The sequence below is a fragment of the Erythrolamprus reginae genome, chromosome 3 (assembly GCF_031021105.1).
Source record: "Erythrolamprus reginae isolate rEryReg1 chromosome 3, rEryReg1.hap1, whole genome shotgun sequence".
In the NCBI taxonomy this organism is placed as follows: domain Eukaryota; kingdom Metazoa; phylum Chordata; class Lepidosauria; order Squamata; family Dipsadidae; genus Erythrolamprus; species Erythrolamprus reginae.
In genome coordinates, this window is record NC_091952.1 from 125,706,610 (window position 1) to 125,733,133 (window position 26,524).

General features: G+C 41.5%; 1 protein-coding gene across 1 annotated transcript in view; it reads left to right on the forward strand.

Moving 5' to 3' along the window:
- HFM1 (helicase for meiosis 1) overlaps nt 1-26,524 on the forward strand; it is a gene marked incomplete at its 5' end in the record, with an annotated part of 65,683 nt that overhangs the window by 32,708 nt on the left and 6,451 nt on the right. Inside the window, 14 exon segments of the mRNA XM_070748573.1 lie at nt 1,142-1,239; nt 1,772-1,903; nt 3,174-3,259; nt 4,546-4,629; nt 6,543-6,700; nt 6,790-6,893; nt 15,102-15,236; nt 17,169-17,264; nt 18,017-18,135; nt 19,570-19,652; nt 22,164-22,267; nt 22,700-22,927; nt 25,390-25,495; nt 25,963-26,074. Of these exon segments, the coding sequence (XP_070604674.1) occupies nt 1,142-1,239; nt 1,772-1,903; nt 3,174-3,259; nt 4,546-4,629; nt 6,543-6,700; nt 6,790-6,893; nt 15,102-15,236; nt 17,169-17,264; nt 18,017-18,135; nt 19,570-19,652; nt 22,164-22,267; nt 22,700-22,927; nt 25,390-25,495; nt 25,963-26,074 (1,645 nt within the window).

The following is a 26,524-nucleotide window of genomic DNA, read 5'->3' on the forward strand; positions in this document are numbered from 1 at the left end:
GGTGAATTATTATATGGTATTTCCTTGTTTATTTATTATTTATTTATTATTTATTTATTTATTTATTTATTTATTTATTGGATTTCTAGGCCACCCTTCTCCATAAACACAGGGTGGCTTACAAACAAAATAAATACAAATAGAACATACAAGAAATCCAAATGTTAAAATCTAATCTGAAAACCCCAGTTATTAAAAACGATCATCCACCATTCACTCCATCACAATTTTACATACGGCCCGAGCAGGGTATTGATACTCAACGGCCCCAAGCCTCCTGGCAAAAGTGAGTTTTTAAAACCCTATGAAAGGCCATGAGATTGGGGGCAGCATGAATCTGTGGGGGATTTGCTTACAAAGGGCCAGAGCTGCCACAGAGAAGGCTCTTCCCTAGGCCCCGCCAAGTGGCATTGCTTAGCTCAGTGTTTCCCAACCAGTGTGCCGTGGCACACTAGTGTACCACGGCACATGGTCAGGTGTGCCGCGAGCCCGGCCTGGCTGGAGCTTCCCTAGCGGTGACGGCGTGAGCTTTTGCGGCCCGGTGGGAGGGCACCGGCCACTGTTGCTTCTAAGCTGCGTGGGCGGGTGCCCGCACAGCCATTAGGAACACCCCCCCGCAGAAATTTTTGAAGTGGCGCAAAGCCACGCAGTCCTGAATCGCTCCCTTCTCCGGCCAGCAAAGTCTGCTGCCTAGGAAAGCGGCACATTTGAAAAACACGCGTTTTAAAAGCGCGCCGCTTTCCCAGGCAGCCGGCTTGCTGGCCGGAGAAGCAAGCGATCCGGGACTGTGTGGCTTTGCGCCATGATGACAACAACAGCGGGGTGGTGGCTTTTAAGCGCCGCCCTTCGTGGCGCCCCACCACCCGTTCCTGCAGGTAGCAGTCAGACGGGGTACCGGGAGGCAGAGGCGGCGCGTGGAGTTTGGCAGTTCATGTCTCATTGGCTCAATGTTGACTCAGGCTTCCATCCTTCCGAGGTTGGTAAAATGAGGGCCCAGATTGCTGGGGGCAACATGTTGACTCTCTAAACTGCTTAGAGAGTGCCTAAGTGCTATTATTTTTTAAAATCAGTGGATTTATTGTTTATAATATTTACACATTAGTGTTTTAAATATTTTGAAAATTTGTAACTTCTTTTTCAGTCTTATTCAGGCACAGCTAGGATGCATTCCCATACAAGATTTCACCTTGACACAAGATATAGGAAACATTTTTAGAAATGGCATAAGACTTACAAAATGTATGGTAAAAATTTAAAATTACTCTTTTCATTATATATTTGCTTACAGCTAATCCTTGTTTAGTGACCACAAATGGAACTGGCAACTATTAAATATAGTGGCTGCTAAGTGAAACAGTACAATTTTACAATGTTCAGTTTTCCTTTGCTTTACAGATCTACAAAAACACAAAGGGTTTTTTTTGTAATCACCATTGCAACTGGAGATGAGGCAGTCTAAGTTAGATTTCTAGGGCCACTCATTTTCTAATATGTTTGAGTGATTTATAAGACTAAAAAAGAGAAGCAATGTATTTAAAATAATAATAATTACAGCCTGTGATGATAGTTGTAGTACCATCAAACATCAAATATCCACACCTTCCTATTCCAGGTCCTTGAAAATAATTAAAAACAAAAATGCCAAATCCATCTGAACAGCTGGGTGACTCTACAATGAACCATATAATGTAATAATGATGATAATATAGATGAGCATATATTATTTCCTACCTCTTCCTCTTTCTACACTTGGTTTTTTTTTCTTGTATAGGGTTATCTGAATTTCTGGCTACCCATCAAAACAACTTTATTGTATTACTAAATGCTTTGATTTTAGCGAAGTGCTTCAGATGTAGACTTTGGGAAAATTCACTCTATGTATCCAAACAGATAGAAAAAATTGGTAGGTACCATAAAATTATTCTACCTTTCAACTCAGGATACAATACAAAAGTTGATTTTTTTTTCTATTTAGGGTACAGTCCAATAATTTCAATCTCATAGCATAAAATCTAGTAGAATAGAATTGTTCTCTTTTTACATCCTCAGATTGGACAAGGCTCGAGATATTGAGGAAAATTTAAATGCAGATGTGTACTTTATGTTACCTTAAATATCACTTGTAAAAATGTTAGAGGTACAAACTGCAAAATAATATTAAGGATGATTCCTACCCTTTACTGGGTTTTTTAATATCAGATTTTTTTTTTTAAAAAAATACAGGTAATACTTGCTTAACAACCAAAATTGGGATTGTAATATTGGTAGTTGAGCAAAGCAGTCATTAAACAAGACACCCATGTGACTGCTTTGCTCAATGATTGCAATCGTAGCACTTTCAGTTGTGGTCATTAAACTACTTCTCGAGTTATAAAGTGGATGGAGAACCATCTCACCATGCTTCAGCTGGATATTATTGGTGCAATCTTTGCTGTTGTTGCCTTTTTTTTCCTATTACCCTGCACTTCAATCTGAAATATCTACAGGGATAAAGCACCCAAAATGCAGTCTAGTCAAACCTCACCATCCTTACCAACAGCTGCAGAACCCTGACAGATGATCATTTTGAAATACAGTGTTCCCTCGATTTTCGCGGGTTTGAACTTCGCGAATAGCCTATACCACGGTTTTTCAAAAAATATTAATTAAAAAATACTTCGCGGGTTTTTTCCTATACCACGGTTTTTCCCACCTGATGACGTCATATGTCATTGCCAAACTAATAATTTTTGCAAATAAAAAAAAAATGTTAATAAATAATTATGTTTATAAATATCAGGATCACTAAGTGTCTTATTCAATGATGAGTACCAGTAATAATGGTGAGTAAATGGTCTGCGGAGAGGGGCGGCATACAAATCTAAATAATATATAAATAAATAATAAGGGAATGGGAAATGGTAATTTAGGGGTTTTAAATGTTAAGGGGAGGCTTGTGATACTGTCCATAGCCAAAAATGGTGTATTTACTTCCGCATCTCTACTTCGCGGAAATTCTACTTTCGCGGGTGGTCTCAGAACGCATCCCCAGCGGAAATTGAGGGAACACTGTATATTTCAGAGTAGATACTTAGCTTAAATTATATTTTATATTTGTTTACTAGTAAAGAAGGTAAGTTATGAGGAAATGCAATTTGACAAATTAATCTTTAGCATCTTTTCATTTTCAATAGGCATGAGTTTATCAAATGCAATGATGAATGCAGGACTGACATCCTTTAAAAAAATAGAGGATATTAATGCAAGGGAGCTTGAATTGGTATTTATTTTATAATTTTTATGTTGTGTGTTACATATACTGTTCTGTATTTGCTCACATATCTGATTTGTATTCCGTGTAAATATATTGAATGAATGCACAGCTGTTTTTCCAGTGAAATGAGTATTTCCATCTGCAGAAGTGGTAATAAGGGAGCTCTTTCCTCAATAAATTTCCCTATTTTTTCAAAAACTACTCCAGATTTTTTGATAAGCCTATATAGGGAGGAAAGGTAGAAAAATGCCTTGTGTTAAAAGACTTTCTGTTCATACTACACTAGATAAATTCTGCCTGAGATTAAATGTAATATTCTAGAAAAAATGCATTGAATCATGATGTAAGCAGTATTTATAACATTCTGTTGCCAGGAATTCATAATTTTTCAAGTCTGGGATACTAGATATCTGAGGTGAGGCAAACAGAAAAGGAATTCATACTGCCAGAATTGCAAAATCATCTGTAACTGATAGAAGAGTTGAACAAATATGTAATTACTTACTATAGCTGTAGTACACAAACATGGGTTTTTTTTTAACCATTCTTATTTCATTTGATAAATTTAAACAGTGGATAACTGCAGTTGGTGGTGGGAGAGGGTTGGAAATGGCAACTGAAAGTAAGAAAAAAAGTAAATACAGGAGAAGGTTTTATACGGGAAGTTTATTTAGATTATCCTAAAGGCATATCCAGATAGCCAGTTTTGTGTCCTGTTCTCTATCCTCAAAGATCAGAATGTATTTGCTTTATTTACATAGCTAGTCCTTACTCTGCCTCATTAATGAAACTGTAGAATTGTGCTTAGAGTTTCCTGCTGGGCAAGTTATATGGCAGGGACTATTGGATTTTATTTCCTGACCAGATTGCTGCCTCTAACTATGTCATCAATATGGATGGTGCCAAAATATCATATATCATGCAAGGATTGTATTAAGAGAAGATTGAAAACAGCATTTCCACATCTGTTTGTAAGAATCTGAAGTTAATTGTTTCAGTAATAGGCTGGGGATGAAGGGAAATCTGCATCAAGATACATTTTTAAGGAACATTTGACAAAGCATTTTCAAGTCAATGGTAGACGTTTGTGTGGATGTGTCCTAAGCAAGAAAGACAAACTGACATAAATTATTCTAAAATGCACTGTTGCTATGTTTATTGATTTAAAGAACAATGCTAACAATGTAATGTTAGGAAGACTATGTTTTGTAAATACAGTAGTTTTTATGCTATGCTTAGCAAATATTGGCTTTGTAAATTAATATAAGTGCTATATGAATTTAAATTTACAGATTTTGAACAGACATCCTCCTTTTGGAAATCAGATTAAAGAATCAGTAGTGCACCTTCCAAAATATGAACTTAACATAGAGCAGGTATATTTTTGTTCTGTGTTCCCATTACAAAACAACTGAATTGAAAAGAACATTTAGAAGAAACTCCTTCCTAAAGTTTTGCAAATATTCATTGCACACTTGTGATTTAGGTGCTGTACTAAAGAATCACCCAAAAAAGTATTCAAACTATGGAGCCAATTGTTTATTATGATGTACTGGAATCAAATATATTACCTAGTACAGTGTGGAGGAGCGTGATAGACTAGAAAGTGTAATAGTGAAGATTTCTAATCATAGATTGGAAAAATTGATAAACTGAGCTTTGTGGCTTTATTACAATGCAGCAAGATAATATCATTTGGTCATACTGTGCCACATCACTAATGAGTGACATTTGCTCTTAAACTATTTAGCTCTGCATGGGATTATTTAATAATCCATACCATAGAATTAGCAAGAATGATGTAAGAACTAGATATAGTAACTATTTAAGAGGCATTTCACCACCACCAATATTTTCTCCTGAGTTTGAATATGCCTTGTTATTCTAAATGCTGGTTAATACCATGGGTATATACAATAAGGCAAGTGCAAGGGAAATTATACATGAGTGACAACATAATCATACAGATGTTCCAACTAGAGGTGACACGGCTGTGGTCTTCCAGTATTTGAGAGAACCTCACAAAGAAGGGGGGGGGGGTCCAACCTAATTTCCAAAGCACTTGAAGGCAAGGCAAAAAGTAATGGTTGGAAACTTACTAAAGAGATATCCAACTTAGAACAAGGGAGAAATTCTTGCTTTCAGCTTGTCTTCAGAAGTTGTGGGTGCTCTATTGCTGGAGATTTTAAATAAATGATTGGACAGCTATTTGTTCAGAATGGTATAGGGCCGTGATGGTGGACCTATGGCATGTGTGCCGCAGGTGGCACTGGAGCCATATCTGCTGGCACACAAGCACTTGCCCTAGCTCAGCTCCAGCATGCATGTATGCACTGGACAGCTGATTTTTTGGCTTGCGCAGAGGCTTTGGGAGGGCGTTTTAAGCCTCCAGAGGGGCAGAGGAGGACATTTTCACCCTCCCAGCCTCCAAGAAAGCCTCTGGAGCATAGGGAAGGCAAAACAATACTAGGCCCAACAGTAGTCAAGAAATGGGGCAATGGGGGGGGTCACATGTGGGGAACGGGGCAGCACAGGGGGCTCATGTGTGCATGCACAGGGGGTGGGGCATGTGGAGGGCATTGAATTCTGATTATGGGCACATGTGTGCATACATGCACGTACTTTTTTGGCAGCCAAAGGAAAAGAGGTTCACCATCACTGGTATAGGGTCTCCTGCTTGAGCAGGGGGTTGGACTAAAAGTCCCTTCCAACTCGGGTTACTCTGTATTCTACATTCTGTAACATATGTATATGACTTTGGAGTCCAATTATGTAATGGTAGCATTAGGTGGAATGGCATCATTACATACAAGAATGGGTTGCTACCACTGTGGTAGGTAACTGTGCACTGGTAGTGGCCGCCAGATTGGGCATGACCGCTCTGGTCCTATGGGCGTCACTATCTTTTTTCTTTAATTTTTCGTATTTTTTGTTTTGTGCGCCTGTGCAGAAGCAAAATCTCACGAGGAGACGCTCGTGGGTGCAGGATTTTGGCAATTTTTTGCTTCTGCACATGCACAGCAAAAAATTGCCAAAATCCTGTGCCCACGCAAGATTGGGGTCATGCTGGGAGCACATGTATAGCACACGCACAAATACAAGACAACTAAAGCTGCGCACGCAATGCACCGGAAGTGGCCAGTAATAGCAATCTGTCCCTGGTGTCATAACATTGAAATAGATTAGAATGGTATCTGACTCCATCTAATATCAATCTATTCTTATTTATTTACCATGTCATATCCAAAAACTAGTTTTATTTTTGAATGGTATGTCATTTATTTTCAAGCTGGCAAAGTACAATGAAGGAGTAGCTGAAATCATAGTGACAATCATATTAACCAACTTTGAACAGCTGCAGATAAAAAGAACTGCTCCAGATTCTCATTATGCAACCCTAATAATAGGAGATAATGATAATAATGTGGTTTTTAGACAAAAGATTATGTGAGTAAATTTAAATTATTTTAAAACTTTAACAATTGTGCATTTTTGTATATTTAATTTTAAGCTATTGATTCATTATATACTTTCAGGGATTCTGCTTTGCTGAAAACTGGAAACTGGACTAAAAAAATTGAAGTGAGAAGAGCCGTTAATTCTGATGAGCTTAATATAAATCTAATCAGTTCTGAATATGGTAAATTAATTTATGGATTTGGATTTTGAAAATGTCTACTAAGTTTTAAACTGAGAACCTTTTGGGTTTCACTTTTCTTAAATTACTATATCCTGATTTTACAGGGAAACTTCCTGTCTGCTTTACATTATATTGTGTCATGGAAAAAAGTCATGGAGTGAATTTGAACAAAAAGCAATGGAGATCTGAAAGAAAAGTTGTTTATTGAAATATCTGTCTGAGAAGCCCAACAATAGACTGACAAAGGTTGTCATAGGACAGTGATGGCAAACCTTTTTTCCCTCGGGTGCCAAAAGAGCATGGGTGTGTGCTATCGCACATGTGCAAGCACCCATACCCATATTTCAATGCCTGGGGAGGGCGAAAACAGCTCTCCCAGCCCCCTGGACGCCCTCTGCAGGCTGGAAACTTCTGGTGGGCCCAGTAGGCTTGTGTTTTGCCCTCCCCAGGCTCCAAAGGCTTCCCTAGAGCGGGTAAATATGCCCTCCTCATCCCCCCTCGAGCACTGACGGACCCCACCCAGTACGGATGGGATCAGAAATGCATTAGCGGTTTTTGATGGGTTCCAGAGGCCAAGCCTGACGTGTGCATGTGCCTCCATGTGAGATTTTGCTTCTGTGAATGCGCAGAAATCTCGTGCAAGGATGCTTGTGTGAGTGAAATTTCAACAATTTTTGCCCTCAAAAATTTTTGGGGCAAAAATTGCTGCAATCTCGATTGTGTGAGATTTTGCTTTGAGTGCATGTACAGAAGTAAATCTCACACAGGGCGCGCATACACATGTTAGGTACACATGGGTGCCTGCCCCGGCCTCAGGATCCCATACCGGGAGGAGAAAGTAAGTGGAGCTCTTCACTGTCATGGAAGCTCTCTGGAAGCCAAAAACACCATCCCAGAGTCTCTGTGCGAGCCAAAAATCAGCTGGCTGGAGCACACATGCACATTGGAGCTGAGCTAGGGCAACGACTTGCATGCTAGCACATATGGCTCTGTGTGCCACCTGTGACACTCATGCCGTAGGTTTGCCATCACTATCATTGGAGATAATGGCACATTTATATAACTGTGTTTTAAGGATGGAGCTTGGAATGAAGCTAAAGTTTATAAATTATTTGGTCTAGTGATTAAGCCTCTAGTCTAGAAACTCTGGAATTGTGAGTTCTAGTGACACCTTAGCCATGAAAGCCAACTGGGCAACTTTGAACCAGTCTCTCAGCCCAACCCACCTCACCTGGTGATTTTTGTGGGGAAAGAAGGAGAAGGGATATTCATTACCTTGAGTTATTTATAAAAATAATAATAAATATAATAAACAATAAAATAATTACTATTTTATAATAGTTTATTATAAAAAGTAATAATACCAAAACAAACTAGGATTTTTACAATGGCAAATAAATATTAGGTAAAGGTAATGGTTCTACTTGCACATATGTGCTAGTTGCTCCTGACTAGATAAATAGATAGTTAGACAGACAGACAGACAGACATATATATATCCTACACGGGAAGAAACCCAAAAATCTACGAAAACAAACATATGTATATATTTGCCTCTAGGCCCAACCCAGGGCCATTTAAAGACAGTTAATTTATTCATAGCCAACAAGCTATGTTCTGTATGCATCACATGTTTTTGCTGAATTTTTAAAATTAAGGGAGACTAGGATAGCGCTATTTCGGCCTTGTTCTGGCCTCATCAGCTAGCCATACCTTTACTAGGATTTGATCCTGGGGCTTCTGCCTTGTAGAATCCCAGGATCAAATCCCAACACAGCGAGACCTGAGCTGCCTTCCCTCTATAAATACGGGTGGGTGGGTGGGTGTGGTGTGCTGGCTCAGCAGTTGCAAGCTGTGTTGAAACTTCCTGGTGAGTCAGTGGGGTAACACCTGAGGTCATGGATGTAATTGATGTATGCTGATTAGTTGATGTTTGTGGATTGGGGGTGATATCCTGAGTAGTTGGAGCTTGCAGGCTACTTAGCTGTTTCTCCACTGCATCTGGAAGGAGAGTCCAACATGGGGGGGGGGTCCAACATGGGTAATTCACCAATCTTATTGGTAGAGACTGAGTTAATTTAAATATTTAAATATGAGGTAGTCACCGCCCCTCAGCAGCCCCCAATACCTCAGTTTTAAAAACTCAGTCTTAGTGTAGAGACTGTTGAGTTTGCTTCTCTGATGAAGCATTAATAGTAATAATAATAATAATAATAATAATAATAATAATAATAATAATAAAAATAATAATAATAATATTAATAATTAATTATTTAATTTCTGTTTTTTCTCCCCTTTCTAATTGCAGGTGCAGTGAATCTTGAAAGGGAAATTAAGGGGTCTCTGCCCTCCGCGGGCAGAATAACCCCCACCGTTAATCTCCTCGAGCTTCCCTTCCCTCCGTGGGTACCATGCCTAATGAGGAGCACCTCAGCCTAGGGTCCCCGACCTCAGTGGTCATACCCGGCTGTCAGCTGAAGGTGAGGGGGTCCGCCCCCCTCACTGGGAAGCTTGGACTGCAGAATTTTAATAAAGAACTGCAGGATTGCCGCGGAGAATGAAGGCGGCTTGATTTGGCGCCGGGCCAGCGCCTCTCAGCTGTTCGGCGGCTTTTGATTGCCGCCGCCGCCGCCGCCGTTGCCGCCGAAGCCGAAAAGCCGTTTACAGAGCCGGGAAGCCGCTGGGATCGGCTGGCTCAAAAAAGCGAATTGTGTGGGGGAAGCATCAATTGCTGGAAGCTCCCTGTGTTGGCGAGGGCGGCAAAAAAGAGCGGGAACGCCATTTTGAAGCAACGGATGCCCGCGCCCGCCCTGTTTAGGCGGGTATAAGGTTGCTCTCCGCCCAATCAATGGGCGCGACCAACCTGTCAAACACAGGCGTAGGCTCTGAAGTGCCAAAACGCCATTTTGAGTGCATTTGCTCAGTGACAGCTATATCTGTCAGCGTGCTGTAGCTTCTGTTAATAATAGAACAACTGTTAACCGTGAGTAATGGAGGATAAAACCTTAGAGAAAGCATCTTCCCCCATTGTATTGCCTCAGGATAAAGGCAAGGGGAAGTCCAAAGAAAAATCTAAGGCCACAGCCTCTTCTTCAATCAAGGAGGCAGAGAGGCGCATTAAAGCGTTGGAGCAGAAACTGGAGGCAGCCCTCTTAGCTCCAAGAACCGTCTCTCCCTTATTGCAGGCCAGGGATCCACCAGCCTTATCTGTTTTGAGACCCTCAGAGACATTATCAGAGAGAGATTGGTCTCCAGAGAGGCAGCACCCATTTATGCCTCAGGCTATTCCTCCATCTGGCCTTCAGCTACCAAGGCCAGGGTCTGCCAGCCACTCATTGAAGAGTGCCCCTTCTGCCACCTTTACGCCCACTGCGGCTGGGCTGCGTGTGCAACCAGATACCTGGCAGCAGATGTCCCCCTGCCTTACAGGGACTCATTTCTGATGTTTACTCACAAGGGATGGCAGCTGGGGTGCAACAGAATACCCAACACCCCCAGCCAGCACAGCCCAGGAACCTATGGCTGCACCGCCCCCCTCGGGTATGGGGTCCTGGATGGAGGAGCCGTCACCCCTAGAGGATGCCGAAAGAGAATACGACTTTTCGGATGATGAGACAACTCCTGATCCTCCGGTGACAGCTGGACTCTTTAAGGCTCCCCTTTTCAAGATTCTGCTGCATAAAGCTAAGCAGGTGGCAGATTTACCGGGTCCAACCAAGGCTACTGAGGCCTCAGATGACCCTAAGCCTTCGGCAGTATTATTCAAGGAACCCCAACCCAAGTCTGATCATGTGCCATCCTCGGACATATTCAGGCAAAGCATCAAGCGCCCATGGCAGCAGCCTGCAGCAGCTCAAGGCCCTTCGGTCATCGAAAGGAAGTTTTATACCTTAGATGATGACATGGAAAAGCTGCTGGAATTTCCGCCCATAGACCAGCCGGTAATGACTTTGATATCTAAGGCCTTGGTACCATCTGAGACGGGCGATAGCTTGAAACCAGAGGATAGAAAGGCGGAAATTTTACTAAGAAAATCCCATCAAATGGCAAGCTGGGCATTTAGGGCGGCGACCGCAGCTTCATTTTTCAATAGGGCCTCCATAATGTGGGTGCAGGAGGTGCAAGCCCGCCTAGGTCCAGAAGAAGGTCGCTTACGTCAGGACCTCAGTAAATTATTGGCAGCTGCGCAGTTTTCAGCAGATGCAACTCTCCATGCCGCAAAGTTTTCGGCCAGAGGGATGGCGGCGTCACTTGCATCCAGACGCCTCCTTTGGCTGAGGAGCTGGCCAGCGGACCTGAAGTCCAAATGGAACCTGGCATCATCTCCATACCAAGGGGAGAAGCTCTTTGGAGAGGCTTTGGACCCTGTCCTCATTGAGGATAAGGACAAACGTAAGACCCTCCCCAGAGCATACCGGCGCCAGGAGCGTAGACCCAATCCTTACGCTCGCCGTCAGCCCTTTCGTTGGGATTCCTCTTCCTCGGCTAGCCAGAATAATAGGTCATCCACCCAAAATCAGTATGGCCAACCCGCCTTTAGAGGGGACCGAGCGGCCTTTCAGGATAGACCCAGAGGATACCAGCAGTCAAGGCGTCCTTTTAGAGGGAACCAACGTGGCTTCAGGCGCACAAAAATGACTTGGCTCCCTTACAGCCCATAGGAGGCAAACTTCAACGCTTCAGTGCCTCCTGGAGGATTACCTCCACCGACCAATGGGCAAGGGCCACAATATCAAGAGGACTGCGCCTGGAGTTCTTGCAGCCCCCGCCAAACCGGTTTGTCACCTGTCCGCTAACGCGAGACCCATTCAAAAGGCGTCATCTTCAACTGGAGATAACACACCTTCTCAACATACAAGCAATAGAGAAGGTGCCCGAACATGCCAAGGGCACGGGATTTTATTCTGTTGTGTTCCTAGTGCCGAAGTCTTCGGGGGGGTTCAGGATGATATTAAACCTAAAGCTCCTGAATACCTTCATTCGGTATCGCAGATTTCGCATGCACTCCCTGCAGTCGATTTTGGCCTCTGTTCGGCACAACGATTTTCTCACCTCTATCGACCTCAAAGAGGCTTACCTTCATGTTCCGGTTTGGCCAGCTCATCGTCGGTACCTCAGGTTTTGTCTCAACGGGGTCCACTACCAGTACCGTGCCATGCCGTTCGGCCTATCTTCGGCTCCCCGTACATTTACGAAGCTGATGGACATTCTGACAGCACATCTAAGGGCCCAGTCCATAAGAGTTATGGCATACTTGGACGACATAATCGTTATGTCCAAGTCTATGGTCCAAGCGCAACACCATCTGGCGCTCACACGGGAAACTCTGGAGAGGCACGGGTACACGGTCAACGTGGAGAAGAGCCATCTTCATCCCACCACATCAATCCAACACCTCGGCTCCATCATAGACACCGCAGAGGACACGGTCTCGCTAACACCAGAGAGGGTCCTCAATATACGGAGATTGGTAACCAGCCTTCGTCGACAAAGGCAACTACCGTTGGCGACATTGTCCAAGGTACTAGGGACTATGGTCTCAGCCATAGGGATTGTGCCTTGGGCTCGCCATCATATGAGGGGCCTCCAATGGTTTCTCCTTCCGGCCCAGAGGGACAAGGTGAGTCACTCCCACCGGAAGGTGCGACTCCCAGCTTCAGTCAAGCAGTCCCTGGCATGGTGGTTGTCCCCAGCTTTGGTCCAGGGTTCTCCTCTTCACAGCCACGAGCGTGTGATCATCACAACAGACGCGAGCTTGTCGGGCTGGGGCGCTCATATGGGGCCTCATATAGCTCAGGGCCTGTGGTCTCAGGAGGACTTAACCCAGGTCAATATCAACGTTCTCGAACTCAGAGCGGTTTTCTTAGCCCTTCAGGCCTTCGCTCCCTGGGTTCAGGACAGGCATGTCCTGGTTCTGACGGACAACGTGGCCACAAAAGCCCACCTGAACCATCAAGGAGGTACCAGATCTCATCGCCTCATGGCTCAAGCCACGGACCTCTTCGATTGGGCCGAATCTCATCTGGCCTCTCTGACGGCGGAGCATATTGCGGGGACCAGCAATGTGCAGGCGGACTGGCTGAGCAGGTCCACTCTGGATCCTTCGGAGTGGCATCTGGACCCTGCACTCTTCAAGCAGATAGTGCTACGATTTGGTCTTCCATTGGTGGACCTATTCGCAACCCCAGCAAACACCCAATTACAGAGGTTTTTCTCCCGGTTTCCGACGCCAGGGGCGGAAGGGGTCAACGCCCTATGGTCACCATGGCCCCAGGGGTTACTGTATGCCTTCCCCCCCACGTGTCTTATTCAAAGGATATTAGACAAGACAATTCGGGAGGGGGTGGAAATGATCTTGGTGGCTCCCTATTGGCCGAGACGGCCTTGGTTTGCAGACCTAGTAGCCCTGTCGGTGTCTCCCCCGTGGAGGATTCCAGATTCCGAGGTAGTGTTGGTTCAGGGGTCAGTTTGCCATCCGGACCCTCAGTGGTTCAAACTGACCGCCTGGCACTTGAAAGGGCGGGTCTGAGACAGCAAGCCTTGCCAGACGAGGTCATATCCACCATTCAGGCAGCACGTCGCCCTTCAACGGTAAGACTCTACCAGGCCACTTGGGCGGCCTTCTGTAAGTTTTGTTTGGATCACCACCTTAATCCGGGGGAGGCTTCGGTTGTGTCAATCTTACGATTCCTACAGTCAGGGATAGAGAAAGGGTTAGCCCCGAATACCTTGAAAAGGCATTTAGCTGCTCTGGCAACCATCATCCGGGTACCCCATGCTCGCTCCCTCGCACAAGATCCTTGGATTAGGGATTTTATTAAGGGCGCGATTAACACCCATGCGCCTCCAGTACACAGATTCCCGACATGGGACCTTTCCCTGGTACTCAAGGCGTTGACAGCCCCTCCTTTCGAGCCGATGAGGACGATTCCAGTACGATTGCTCTCCTTAAAGACTGCCTTTTTAGTGGCAATTACGTCGGCACGCAGAGTGTCGGAGCTGTCGGCCCTGTCTACGCGTGCAGATTTATGTATATTCAACCCTGATCGGGTAGTTTTGAGGTTAGACCCTACATTTATCCCCAAGGTTAACTCTGGGTTTCATAGGGCTCAAGAGTTAGTGTTGCCAGACTTTTGCACACATGGACAGCACCCTCTCGAGCTGAGATGGCACAAGGTAGATGTTCGGAGGGCCTTGAAAATCTACATCAGACGGACTGGACATTTCAGGAAATCTGAGCGGCTGTTTGTGTCCTTTGGTCAGCGATCAATGGGTCTGGCGGTGTCAGCTAAATCCATCAGTCGCTGGCTGAAAGACTGTATTGAGGAGGCTTACAAAGCCCGGTCTCAAGTACCACCAACCGGGATAACAGCGCATTCCACTAGAAGTGCAGCCACTTCAGTGGCCTGGAGGACTCAGGCGTCCATAGAGGACATTTGCAGGGCGGCTACGTGGGCGTCTCCTACCACCTTTATACGCCATTACAAACTGGACTCAGTGGCTTCAGCGGAAGCTTCGTTTGGGAGACGGGTTTTGCAGCAAGTGTGTTCAACTCCTGCGACCGTAGCTCAGCCTTTTCCCTCCCATGGGCAGTAATCTTTGGCATATCCCATGTTGGACTCTCCTTCCAGATGCAGTGGAGAAGAACCCTTGTACATACCTGAACGGTCTTCTCGATGCACTGGAAGGAGAGTCCAAACCCACCCGGCATGGTTGTTTCGCCAGGTCGCTGGAGTTTGGGGATTCAAGTTACACAGTTATGAGGTTATATGGTTATTGTTCAATAAACAGGTTATCCTTAAACTGGCTTCGTTTTTAAAACTGAGGTATTGGGGGCTGCTGAGGGGCGGTGACTACCTCATATTTAAATATTTAAATTAACTCAGTCTCTACCAATAAGATTGGTGAATTACCCATGTTGGACCCCCCCCCCCCATGTTGGACTCTCCTTCCAGTGCATCGAGAAGACCGTTCAGGTATGTACAACGGTTCTTTGCAATGTGTGTCTGGAGTGTAACAATTTTGGTTTGGCTGCGAATTTGTGGTCTGGTCATGTGTTTATGGTGTTTGTCAGTTTGCTTTGTGTGCATGTCAGAGGGGGCTGCATATGTATGTGTATATGTATAGATATATAGATATACATATATACATACATACATACATACATACATACATGTATACATGGTATATATTTTTCTTCCCTAATAGTTGGATTGGATATTCAGCAGAAATATAAACCATTTTACTTGGGACCAAAGAAGATTGGAATCATGATCATTCATGGAAAATCTGATAGCTCCCAGATATCTTCAGTAGGGTCATCAAAATTAAGAACAAATAAAGGTAAACAAAAATTCCATACTAAATATTTATTGCTAGCAGCAGAATAGATTTTAGGTACGTAAGTGTTTTATGTCAGAACCTGGATTGATGGTGAATAATGTTTGACTAAAAGGTTCAGGCCTGCTTCATAAGTTTTTGATTGCAGAATATTAAAATAATGAGAAGAGTTGATAAACAAGAAAAATCAATGTGCTTTTGTATTTAATATTCAACATGCAAATCCTGCTTATTTAGTAGGCATTTGAAATTTGCCAAGGTATTCTCTTTGTGATGATAAATAGTACTAAAATTCTGATGGATTTTTGTTGTTTTAAAGTTTGTTTCTAATACTTTAAATAGCATGTAACTTTGTTATGATTTTAGGTCAATTCATTAAAAATAATATATAAAATGGATCCATAATGTATCGTATTTTTTCAAAGTATAAGACGCACCGGAATATAAAATGCACATTAGTTTTCGGGGAGGAAAATAGGGGGGGGAAATCTGCCTACCAGATATTTATCTGGCTAGCATCCTTAGTCTGGTCAGCTTCAGCACATTATTTTATCTCTTGGTTAGGGCTTTAAAAAACCCTTATTCAGAGACAGTAACAATGAAAGAGGTTGCAAGTTGGTAAGAGCTGGGAACATCATTAGCACCTGGTTAGGGCTGGAAAGAAACATTTAGAGCAAGTAGAGCAATGAAAAAACAACTGCAAAGACTTAGGGCAGTGATGGCGAACCTATGGCACAGGTGCCACAGGTGGCATGCGGAGCCATATCTGCTGGAATGCAAGCCGTTGCCCTAGCTCAGCTTTTACATGCATGTGCATGCCAAGCACCTGATTTCTGGCTTGCACAGAGGCTCTGGGAGGGCGTTTTTGGCTTCCAGATTGCCTCCAGGGGGATGAGGGAGGGCATTTTTACCCTTCCCTGGTTCCAGGGAAGCCTTTGGAGCCTGGGCAGGGCGAAACACGAGCCTACTGGTTCCACCAGAAGTTGAGAAACAGACAGTTTTCAGCCTCCAGAGGGCCTCTGGGGAGCAGGGGTGAGAGAAGCTGTTTTCATCCTCCTGAGGCATTTAATTATGGGTGTTGGCACTCACACATATGTGAAGGCATGCGTGCATGCTATTTCGGCACCCAAGGAAAAAAAAGGTTCGCCATTACTGACTTAGGGCTTGGAATACATTCTTTGCAGAGAGTAACAATGATGGAGCTTGCAAGCCGCTAAGAGCTAGGAACATTGTTAGCACCTGGTTAGAGCTGGAAAGAAACATTTAGAGCAAGTTGAGCAATAAAAAATAAGGCTCCACAGACTTAGGGCTTGGAAAACATTCTTCACAGAAAGAAACAATGAAAGAGCCTGCAAGGTAAGAGCTGTGAAGATTGTTAGCAGCTAGTTAGAGCTGAAAAAAAGCTCCACCCCAAACCCCCCCCCCTACATTCAGAGTATAAGATGCACCCAAATTTTAGCTTCTTTTTCGGGAGGAAAAAGGTGCATCTTATACTCCAAAAAATACGGTATGAGTATTTTTTCTAATCTGAATATTTTAGTTGTTTTTTCATTTAAATTTGCTCAGATAAATTTTCCAATGATAGCCTTACTGAACACAGTGGGATTTAATCTGGCACAAATTTTTTAGAAACAAAATGTATACTTTATGTCTTATTTTTTGTTTTAACATTGAAGTATCAGTGTGTGTGTGTGTGTATGTTTAATTATAGTAAAGTTTTAGTAGGCTTATCATCTGTTTCTTGCATGATCATTTTCAACAGTTTTCTATATGTTCCTTCTTCAATTATCGTACATATTTCCTTATAGAATTTATTGAATAAATAGTAAAATAATGTGCAAAGGCTGACATTTGTCACTGATTACCGTGTATTTAATTCTGATATAATGTTTAAAGTGTTTTTTGTTTCTTTTATGCCATAAAATAAAACAAAAGAAGCCACTTGTAGCCAAGAATCACTAAGCATAAAGAATGGAAATAGAAAATGCAATCATCATTGCAAAAATAAAGAAACATGTGGACATGATTGTTGTGAGTTTTTTTTCTTATTGTAACTTATGAATGATACAGTTTGCATGTAAAGCATTATCAGAAGGTTTCACTCAGCCTCCTGAGTTTGGAAATGTGCACATGCTCATAAATGTAAACACTTTTAAAAGTGGGTATATTGGAGGAAGTTTCACATTTAATACATGACAGATTCTTAATGAGTACAATAATGGCCCCCAACCTTTTTGACACCAGGGACTAGTTTCAAGGAAGACAATTTTTCTCTGAATGAGTGGTGATGGATGATTTCATTTGCAACTTAGATCCAACACATGTGCAGATGTAGTTTTCCTTGCTCACCTGCTGCTACCTTCAGTGGCACAGCCCAATTCCAAAAAGGCCACAATCTGGTACCGGTCCATGGCTCGGAATTTGGGGATTTTTAGTCTACAATACATACCCAAAACCTACAAACAATTTTTTAAAATGTGCATCTGGAAGAGTAAAATTAAAAAACAGATAAAAAATCAATACAAATGAACAAAATTTCATTGTAATTTATTCATAACTGTGCTATATTCCTCACAGCTTCTGGTTTTTTGTCATTAAAATGAATTTAAGAATTATTTAGAAGTGAATGTTGCCAATAAAATGGAAGTGGTTGTCACACAAGAGTTTACTTGAAACTTCTGTAAATTCTGTAAATTTCTTCTGTAGTTTTCTTTTGTTTCTAGTTTTCTGTAACAAAAATAAAATAATAAATATAAAATGAAAATATATATTACATTTTTAAGGTAAAATTGGAGTTTCAGAGAAATCTAACATGAAGAATGACTCAGTTTTTTCTTCATATCTTACTGACTTAAGAAACAGGAATGCTGAATCTGCCATTACCCCCGTCAAGCGATTAAAGGTATATGAATTTGGAAGAATATGTATGCTTTTAAAAAATAAAATAACTATTTGAAATTAAGAACATTTTTGTTAGTGAAACATAATATTTAATGTTGAATATTTCCTGTGAAATAAGAAAAGAGGCTATGGGAATATTATAGTAACATTAAAAATGCCTATGAAAAGATTAAGGTGACACTACAAATTATTCAGAAAAATTATTCGGAAATAAATGTTTTATAATCTTCTAGATCATTTATTTGGAATAAATCTAGAAACTGAAATCAATATTCCACAGGCCGTAACTTTGAAATGAAAAAAGGGATTGTGCATTTTGGCAATACATGATATTTTTTAAACATTTGTAGCTAATTTGTATATGATTGTTGGATTGAATAATAAGCTAAGATTGGATATTGTACATTATGCTACTCTTTGCAGCAAAAGTTTGACAATTCTTCTTGCCTGCCATCTTAACATGGTTTGGGGAATAAAGTTGATACTCTGTTTTTAACATCTATTTTATTTACAATGCAATCATTTTTATTTCTATGGAATTGCCATTTAGTGTTCCCCTTTGCTAAAGTTAAACAATAGGAGTTGTTTTTTCCTACCATAAAATGATAACAATAGTGAGTGAAATATAATAAATTATATTTCTATAATACATCGTAATAATAAACTATAAATAGATTTATAGCCATCCTTGGTTTGCTGAGATCTTTTCATAATTCAAAGCTGCCATTCACTAAAATCACTGTCGTTCAAAATCCATTTCCATATAAAGCCCTTTTTACTGAAGGTTATGCCCTGATACCTATTATGTTAGTTAAGTATATGTTGGTAGCAAGTCCCAAAAGTGCTTTGAAGACATTTCACTTCTCATCCAAGAAACTTCTTCAGCTCTATGTAATGGACTTGTGGAGGAGGATTCAAAGGGTCCACCTGCAACAGTAATTCAGTATGTTATACTTTCAGAAATGAACTTATCCATCCAATTAGAGCTAAGAAGCAAAACATCTTCAAAGAAAAACCAGAAAGTCCAGTTGCCTTTTGAAAAAGCACTTTTGGGATCACTATGGCCTTGATTATTGAGAATCTTCATAGACATGTTGGTAGCAAGATAGTTTTCAGCTTCTGGATTGAAGTCTGAGAGGGAATAACAGGTCCAAAACATCACCCAGCTGGCTTCCGAGAGAGGATTAGAACTCCTTGCTCCTAATCTTAACCATAGAAAACTCTCAACCCATAGATAAGTAGATCTCTCTCTTGCTCTACACACATACAGAAACAGCTATTTTCTACCATATAAAAACATATCAGTAAAGAAAATAATGTTTATATATAGTTTTTTAAAAAAAAATAGTGATAGTTTCTCTTTTTCTAGTTATATACAAGAAACAATTATATGTGTACCTGTATATTATAATAATAATCTTTTTCTACATTTTAGATGCAGATGTCAAATAAATCTCAAAAAGTCAATCTTAAACAATTTAGTTATATCCCAAAAGCTTTTCTTCCAGGATTGCCAAGGTATTGTAGTAAGAGTAATCTATCATTATCATCTTTCCTTATTTCAGCTCAAGATTGGTAAGACATAAATTGGAAGAACACTGGTGCAATCTAAAAATATAAATAATGTTAACAGTTTAATATATGACATAGCTTTAATAAGAAATCTAGATTGGTAGCTTGATCACTATAGCACAAAATTTGAATGTTAAAACAATGATTTCAGGATGTCTGTGATTTATCAAAACTTCTAGATAAATAACATTGATCTGGAGGGCAAGGCAATGTTTCCAAAAAGTGAATTAATTGACAATACAGTTCTGCATAGAATTTACATCTTAGAGAAACATATTCTAGTGTTTCAGTTTCACCTAAAACACAAGGGATTCCTTTATAACTGCCATCCATAACTGCAGAAGGAAGGGCATTAAAACATGCTTGGAAAATGAATATAGAATAACTTGAATTAATAGTATGCGGGTTATGGTTCCGTTGATTTACTGAGGAGACAATGTAATCTGGGGTGTTGCTAAATTACTGTATACTGAAGTTCAATATCTGGAAGAAATTAAGGGACATGCCAAGATGAAGTGCTGTGTTAGTTATGACTATACTGTATATCATCTAAATTTAAAGTGAACATTCCTAAACTAGGAGAGGCAGAAGCCCCATGGGGGAAGATAGATAGAATTTAAGCCAGGGATAGGGCAGGGGGTGTTTCTCAGAGGAAGGGCTAAATACACAAGGCATAAAGGTCTTTCCAATTGCCCAGCTAAAGCAAGCCGGCACCTATAACTGGGGATTACAAGAAGATGCTGGAAATAGCAATAGCAGTTAGACTTGTACAGTGGAACCTCAACATACGAGCAGCTCACCTTACGAGCAACTCGAGATAAGAGCTTGGAGGCGAGCAACATTTTTGCTTGCCTCCCGAGCTCAAACCCGGGATACGAGCGGAGAAGAGCCAGGCTGGTTTGCTTTGCTTCCTTCCCCTGCAGAGCCGAATAAAGCGTCCCGCCCCTCTGACGCTTTTGGCGGCTTCCCAAGCGACGCTGGGCTCTTTTGCCGCCAAAAGCGTCAGGGGGGCGTGACGCTTTATTCGGCTCTGCAGGGGAAGGAAGCAAAGCAAACCAGCCTGGCTCTTCTCCTCGCTTGGTGAGTCCTTGGCTTCTGCTGGGGGTGGGGGGATCTGAACGCTTTCTGCTGGGGGTGGGGGGATCTGAACGCTCTCCCTGGCTGGGAGCACTTTCGCTGCGAGAGAGGGCTTTCCCGAAAGGGACGGAGCCCTCTCTTGCAGCGAAAGTGCTCCCAGCCAGGAGGCTGCGAGAGAGGGCTTTCTCCGCGCTTTCGAGAAAGCGCGCCTGTCTGAAAAGATCGCCGCCGGTCTGGTGGGGTTTTGCAGCAACCTCCGAGCAACCTGGGCTCAGAGGTTGCTGCAAAACCCCACCGGACCGGCAGCGATCTTTTCAGACAGGCGCGCCGATTCTCCGCTCACTGCTAAAAGCGGAGAATCGGTGCGCCTGTTTAAAAAGATCATAGCCGGCATGGAACATCCCCCTACGATCTTTTTAAACAGACGCGCTGATTCGCAGCTCACCAGGAGTGAGCGGAGAATCGGCGCGTCTGTTTAAAAAGATCGTAGCCGGCATAGGGGGATGTTCCATGCCGGCTACGATCTTTTTAAACAAAGGCGCCGATTCTCCGCTCACTCCGGGTGAGCTGCGAATCGGCGCGTCTGTTTAAAAAGATTGTAGCCGGCATAGGGGGATGTTCCATGCCGGCTATGATCTTTTTAAACAGAGGCGCCGATTCTCCGCTTTTAGCAGTGAGCGGAGAATCGGCGCGCCTGTTTAAAAAGATTGTAGCCGGCATAGGGGGATGTTCCATGCCGGCTACGATCTTTTTAAACAGACGCGCCGATTCGCAGCTCACCCGGAGTGAGCGGAGAATCGGCGCGTCTGTTTAAAAAGATCGGAGCCGGCATGGAAAGCCCCCCCCATGCCGGCTCCGAAGCACCGGGCACCCCTCAGCCGACGTCTTTTCCCCTCAGCCCTCGCGCTTGCACGCATTAATCACTTTTGCATTGTTTCCTATGGGAAACAATGCTTCGACCTACGAGCTCTTCGACATACGAGGTTCCTTCCGGAACCAATTAATGTCGTATGTCGAGGTTCCACTGTATATTGCTTCACAGTGCTTTACAGCCCTCTCTAAGTGGTTTACAGAGAGTAAGCATATTGCCCCCAACAATTTGGGCCCTCATTTTACTGACCTTGGGAGGAAGGAACCTGAGTCAACCTTGAACCTTCTGAAATTCAATCTGCCAAACTGTTGGCAGCCGGTGATCAGCAGAAGTAGCTTGCAGTACTGCACTTTTAACCACTGCGCCATTGAGGCTCTATGCATAATCACTTTAGAAATAATGGCATCAAATTGTACTGTATAAGAAAATGAATTTGTTTGCTTTCTTTAATAATAATCTCAAATTTATTTCACTATAACACTGATTCTAATTGTTTCATTTTTCTAAAGATTAGAACATGTAGAACATCCAAGATCCCCTTTACCAGAAGACATCTACAGTTCTAATGTCTGTCAAACATTTCAACTAGAAACTGAAGTTGACAAAATGAATGGTAGATTTCTAATGGTTCTTAACATTTATTTTACTTGGCCACAATTTAGTCACTGTTCAATTATTTCAATAGTTTCAATGATAGAAATTAACTTCATTAAGTATTTGGAACATCATGTTTCTTCATGGCATTATATGGTAACATAAAGGGTTTATTATCCCAGAATATTCTTATTTTATAGATTTTTGACACAAAAGAATACATTTACTGTTCAAGCCAATGTCATAATTATCAGATCAGTATATAATAATTAGAAAAGCTTGTAAAAAATCAATGCAATAAAATGCACATTTTATAAATAAATATCTGTTTCACATTACAAACATGATACCTGCTTCCAAAAATGGTGTTTATTTGTTTAAATTGGATAAATTTATTATTTTAGTAATGCAAGAAATTACATTGAAATATTATTGTTATGTCAAATTTTAGGTGTCTTTGCTATCAAGCAGTCTGATGAAAAGAATAATCTGTCAATGAGCTCACATGAAAGTCTTGAAGAATCATCAATGAGCAACTTGACTGATACAGATAAAAGCATTTCTTTGTTTTCCGAAACTTTGAATGTAAATTTTGAATTAGGAAATGACATTTGGAATGATAATAATGATAGGAGTTTTGTACACAGGAACACTAATATGCAGAAGTTTAAAAATCCAGGTAAAAATTAAATGCAGTAGCCGATTTTAGCTTAAACTATGTACTAGTATTTTGTATATAAAAGCTGCATTATTAGTTTCAGCCAAAAAACAAAACCTCTCCAGTCACAAACACAGTGCAAAAAAAATGTTTTCAACAAGTGACTAAAATATTATTTTTGTTATATAAAAAGTGGTAAATAGAATAATAGAATACAGTTTCTAAAACTTTGTTGTTCTGAGCCGCTCCGAGTCTTCAGAGAGGAGCGGCATACAAATCTAATAAATAATAATAATAATAATAATAATAATAATAACATAGCATACCCATAGTCGCATGCCCAGATAATTCCTTAATAATTTGGAACACTGGAACCAGATACACTTAATTGTCATATCTGATCTTTCTTTGCATTGATTTTAGGAATATAGACAAGATGTTAAGAAGAAAGATTTACTTTCCAGTATATTACTGAATTAAAAGTTAGATTTAAACCACAAAGAAGCATGCTGTATGACTGATTAGCTTTTGTTTTGATAAAGATTTTGTTTTCCTTAATTCCTGGTAATTAAATTAAAATATTAGTCTGAATATTTGGCAAAATGCAAAAGTAGCTTTCTATTATTTTTTTACAGGATTACATTTTACTTGACAATTTAAGCTACAACCAATGTTCCCTCTAATTTTTTTTCTGGGTGGGCAGAAAAGTATAGTGTCTGAGCGGCAGTCCCCTTGGGACTGGGCGGCATAGAAGTATAAATAAATAAATAAATAAATAAATAAATAAATAAATAAATAAATAAATAAATAAATAAATAAATAAATAAATAAATAAATAAATAAATAAATAAATAAATAAATACCTTCTTTTTTATTAAAAGAAATTAATAATAAAACAAAACCAAACTCTATTACTATTAAAACTAAAACAACCAGCAAATCCAAAAACATAACTATTAATAAAAACAGGTGAGGGCTGAGGTTTTTTCCCTCTGTTATTATTTAAGTGCTTTTACCATATGCTTTAAATCAAGAGTCACTTCTCTCTCTGTTTCTCTCTCTTTCCTGTCATTCTCTGCCTCAATCATTTTCTCATTTCTCTTCCCCCCTTTTTTTCCTATCATTTCTCTCTCCCTCTCCCTTCCACTCCTCTCTCTCTCTTGCTTTCTTCCTCTCTCTCACTCTCTTCCTTCCTCTCTCCTCTCTCTCTCTTTCTTGCTCTCTCACTCTCTCTCTTCCTTCCTATCTTCTCTCTCTCTCTCTCTTTCTCCCTCTCTCCCTTTATATTTATCTCTTCCTTCCTTGCTACAGGGAGACCTCTTTGCTAGAGCCTTCCTCAAATGAGCCTTGTAACGAGGAGTCCGATTTATTATTGGCAGAAAGAAAGGGGGGGAACGGTTTTGCCCATCTTTTCAGTTCTTTTTTCCCTCGGCTTCTAGAGGCGGCCTCTCTCCCTCTCGTTCACTTTTCTTTCCCTTCCTTCCTTCCCTCCCTCCCTCCCTTTTTCCTCTCCTCTTTCCCTCCCTCTCTTTCCCTTCTTTCTCTCCACGTCTCTGGCGGGCAGCTGGATTTGCTGACCGGCACAAGGTTCAAGCCAGCTGCCCGGGAAAGCCAGGAAGGTCCTCCTGCCCCCCCCAGCTGAAAACACAACGGAGGTCTGCCGCCACCAGCTTGAGCCTCCTGTTGCTCCACCCTGCTTCGCCTGTCATCCTGGACCTCCGTTGTGTTTTCGGGGAGGAGCGGCAGGAAAGCCCTGTGCTGGCCAGGGCTTTTCAAATGCGCTGCTTTCTTGCAACTCTTTCCTGGGCGGGGGGGAGCTGGCCGGCACAGGGCTTTCCCGCCGCTCCTCCCCGAAAACACAACGGAGGATGACATGCAGGGGTGGAGCTACGGGAGGCTCAAGCAGGCAGCCTCCGTGCTTTTCTTTCAGCGGAAGAAGAGGAGAGGGGGCGGATCGGGTGGGGGGGGCAGCGCCTTCTACTGCCGGCACCTCCCCGCCCCCCCCCCCCGCGGGCTGGCAGGGGGATGGGGACTGCGCGCCCGTGGAAAAGGGTGCGTGGGGGGGTATTTTGGGGGGGCGCGTCCTCACGCACACAGCTTACAGGGAACGGTGCCCCCCACGCGCACTTAGCCATGGCGCACTTAGCTGCGTCTTTCAGTTTTTGAACCCTGCCCAGGAGCCAATCGCCAAAGGTAGGCTTTTGCAAAAGGTAGGCGATTGGCTCCTGGGCAGGGTTAAAAAATGCGCGCTGACAGCTGCAGCTAAGCGCGCTATGGCACATAACTCAGCTTACAGGGATCTATGGCTACAACTTTGATTTTTTTAATCAAACAAAGGCTAACTCTATTTATCTTGTTTTTCAAAACCAGATTTTATTATAGTACAGTACTAAAATGATAGATATATCAAATCAATTTCAAATATCTTTAGATACTGTTTAGATACTGTTTGCAAGATGTTTGGCATGATTTTTATGTTTTAGAATCATCTCCCCAGGAATCCAGAAAAACATGCATCCAGAATTTGAGAAAAAATACATCATTTTGTCAAAACACTCCGAAAAAATCTCCTGGGGTACTTTTTAAAAGGTATTTATAATGTAATAAAATAACTATTTATGTATCTTAATTTATGCTTGCATATAAAAAGATTTTCAAATGTAAATCCCCCAGAGATACACCATCCCACTTGTCATCTGGCTATTTCTAACAGACTGCTTTTGCATAGGAAGATATGTTTATGATTTTTTTTAAAAGGTCACTTTGGTTCGTAAGTTAAGAGTTACATATGGAAAAAAAAATGTATGCAAATCTTTTCTCTTTAATGAAAACTGAATCTTGGTATCAGATCAAACTTGTAAATAAAATTTCTGCAGAAACATCCTAAATATTAAGAGTGGAATACAAAGATGTATATATTTCCTACTGTTACTACACACCTTCTTATATGTTTAGAATGAAAATGCTCCAAAAGGTTAAATAATTTATTGCTGTCTTTTAAAACCTTTTATTTTGCAGTATTTAATTTTGTTTTATATTCTATTTCATTTTTTTAGTTATTCTAAAGATAAAACAAAACCTGATATCTGTTTACAAAATTCTTACTCTCCTTCACTGACTCCTCCATCCAGTAGCAAATTACATATAGAATATGGAAATGAAAATATTGTAAGTGATAATATTCAAATTTGATAATCTTACTAGTCTAATATTGTACTAAATGCATATTGAACACATGCCTGGTTTTTATTTATTTATTACCAATTATATCTGACAAACTTTTCTGACATTTGTGTATGTGCATATGCATAACTGAGGCAGGACAGAAGTTGCAAGTTCTTGGATATCTGTGATTCCATAACATTTTCTGAAAGATAGTTGCTGTCATGAAAAATTCAGATGAAAGAAAGGGGTACCGCACAGAGCACATTTATTCAGTGATTATTGGGTTCCAGATTGCTGGATGCCACATAATGGGAAAATAAAGGTTTTTGCAGGACTACAGGCAGCAAATCCAAGAATCTAGTTTATTGGTAAATATTGGGGACAGTTGACTATGGGCCTAGGCCAGTGATGGGCAACCTTTTGAGCTTGGTGTGTCAAAATTCGCCAAAAAAC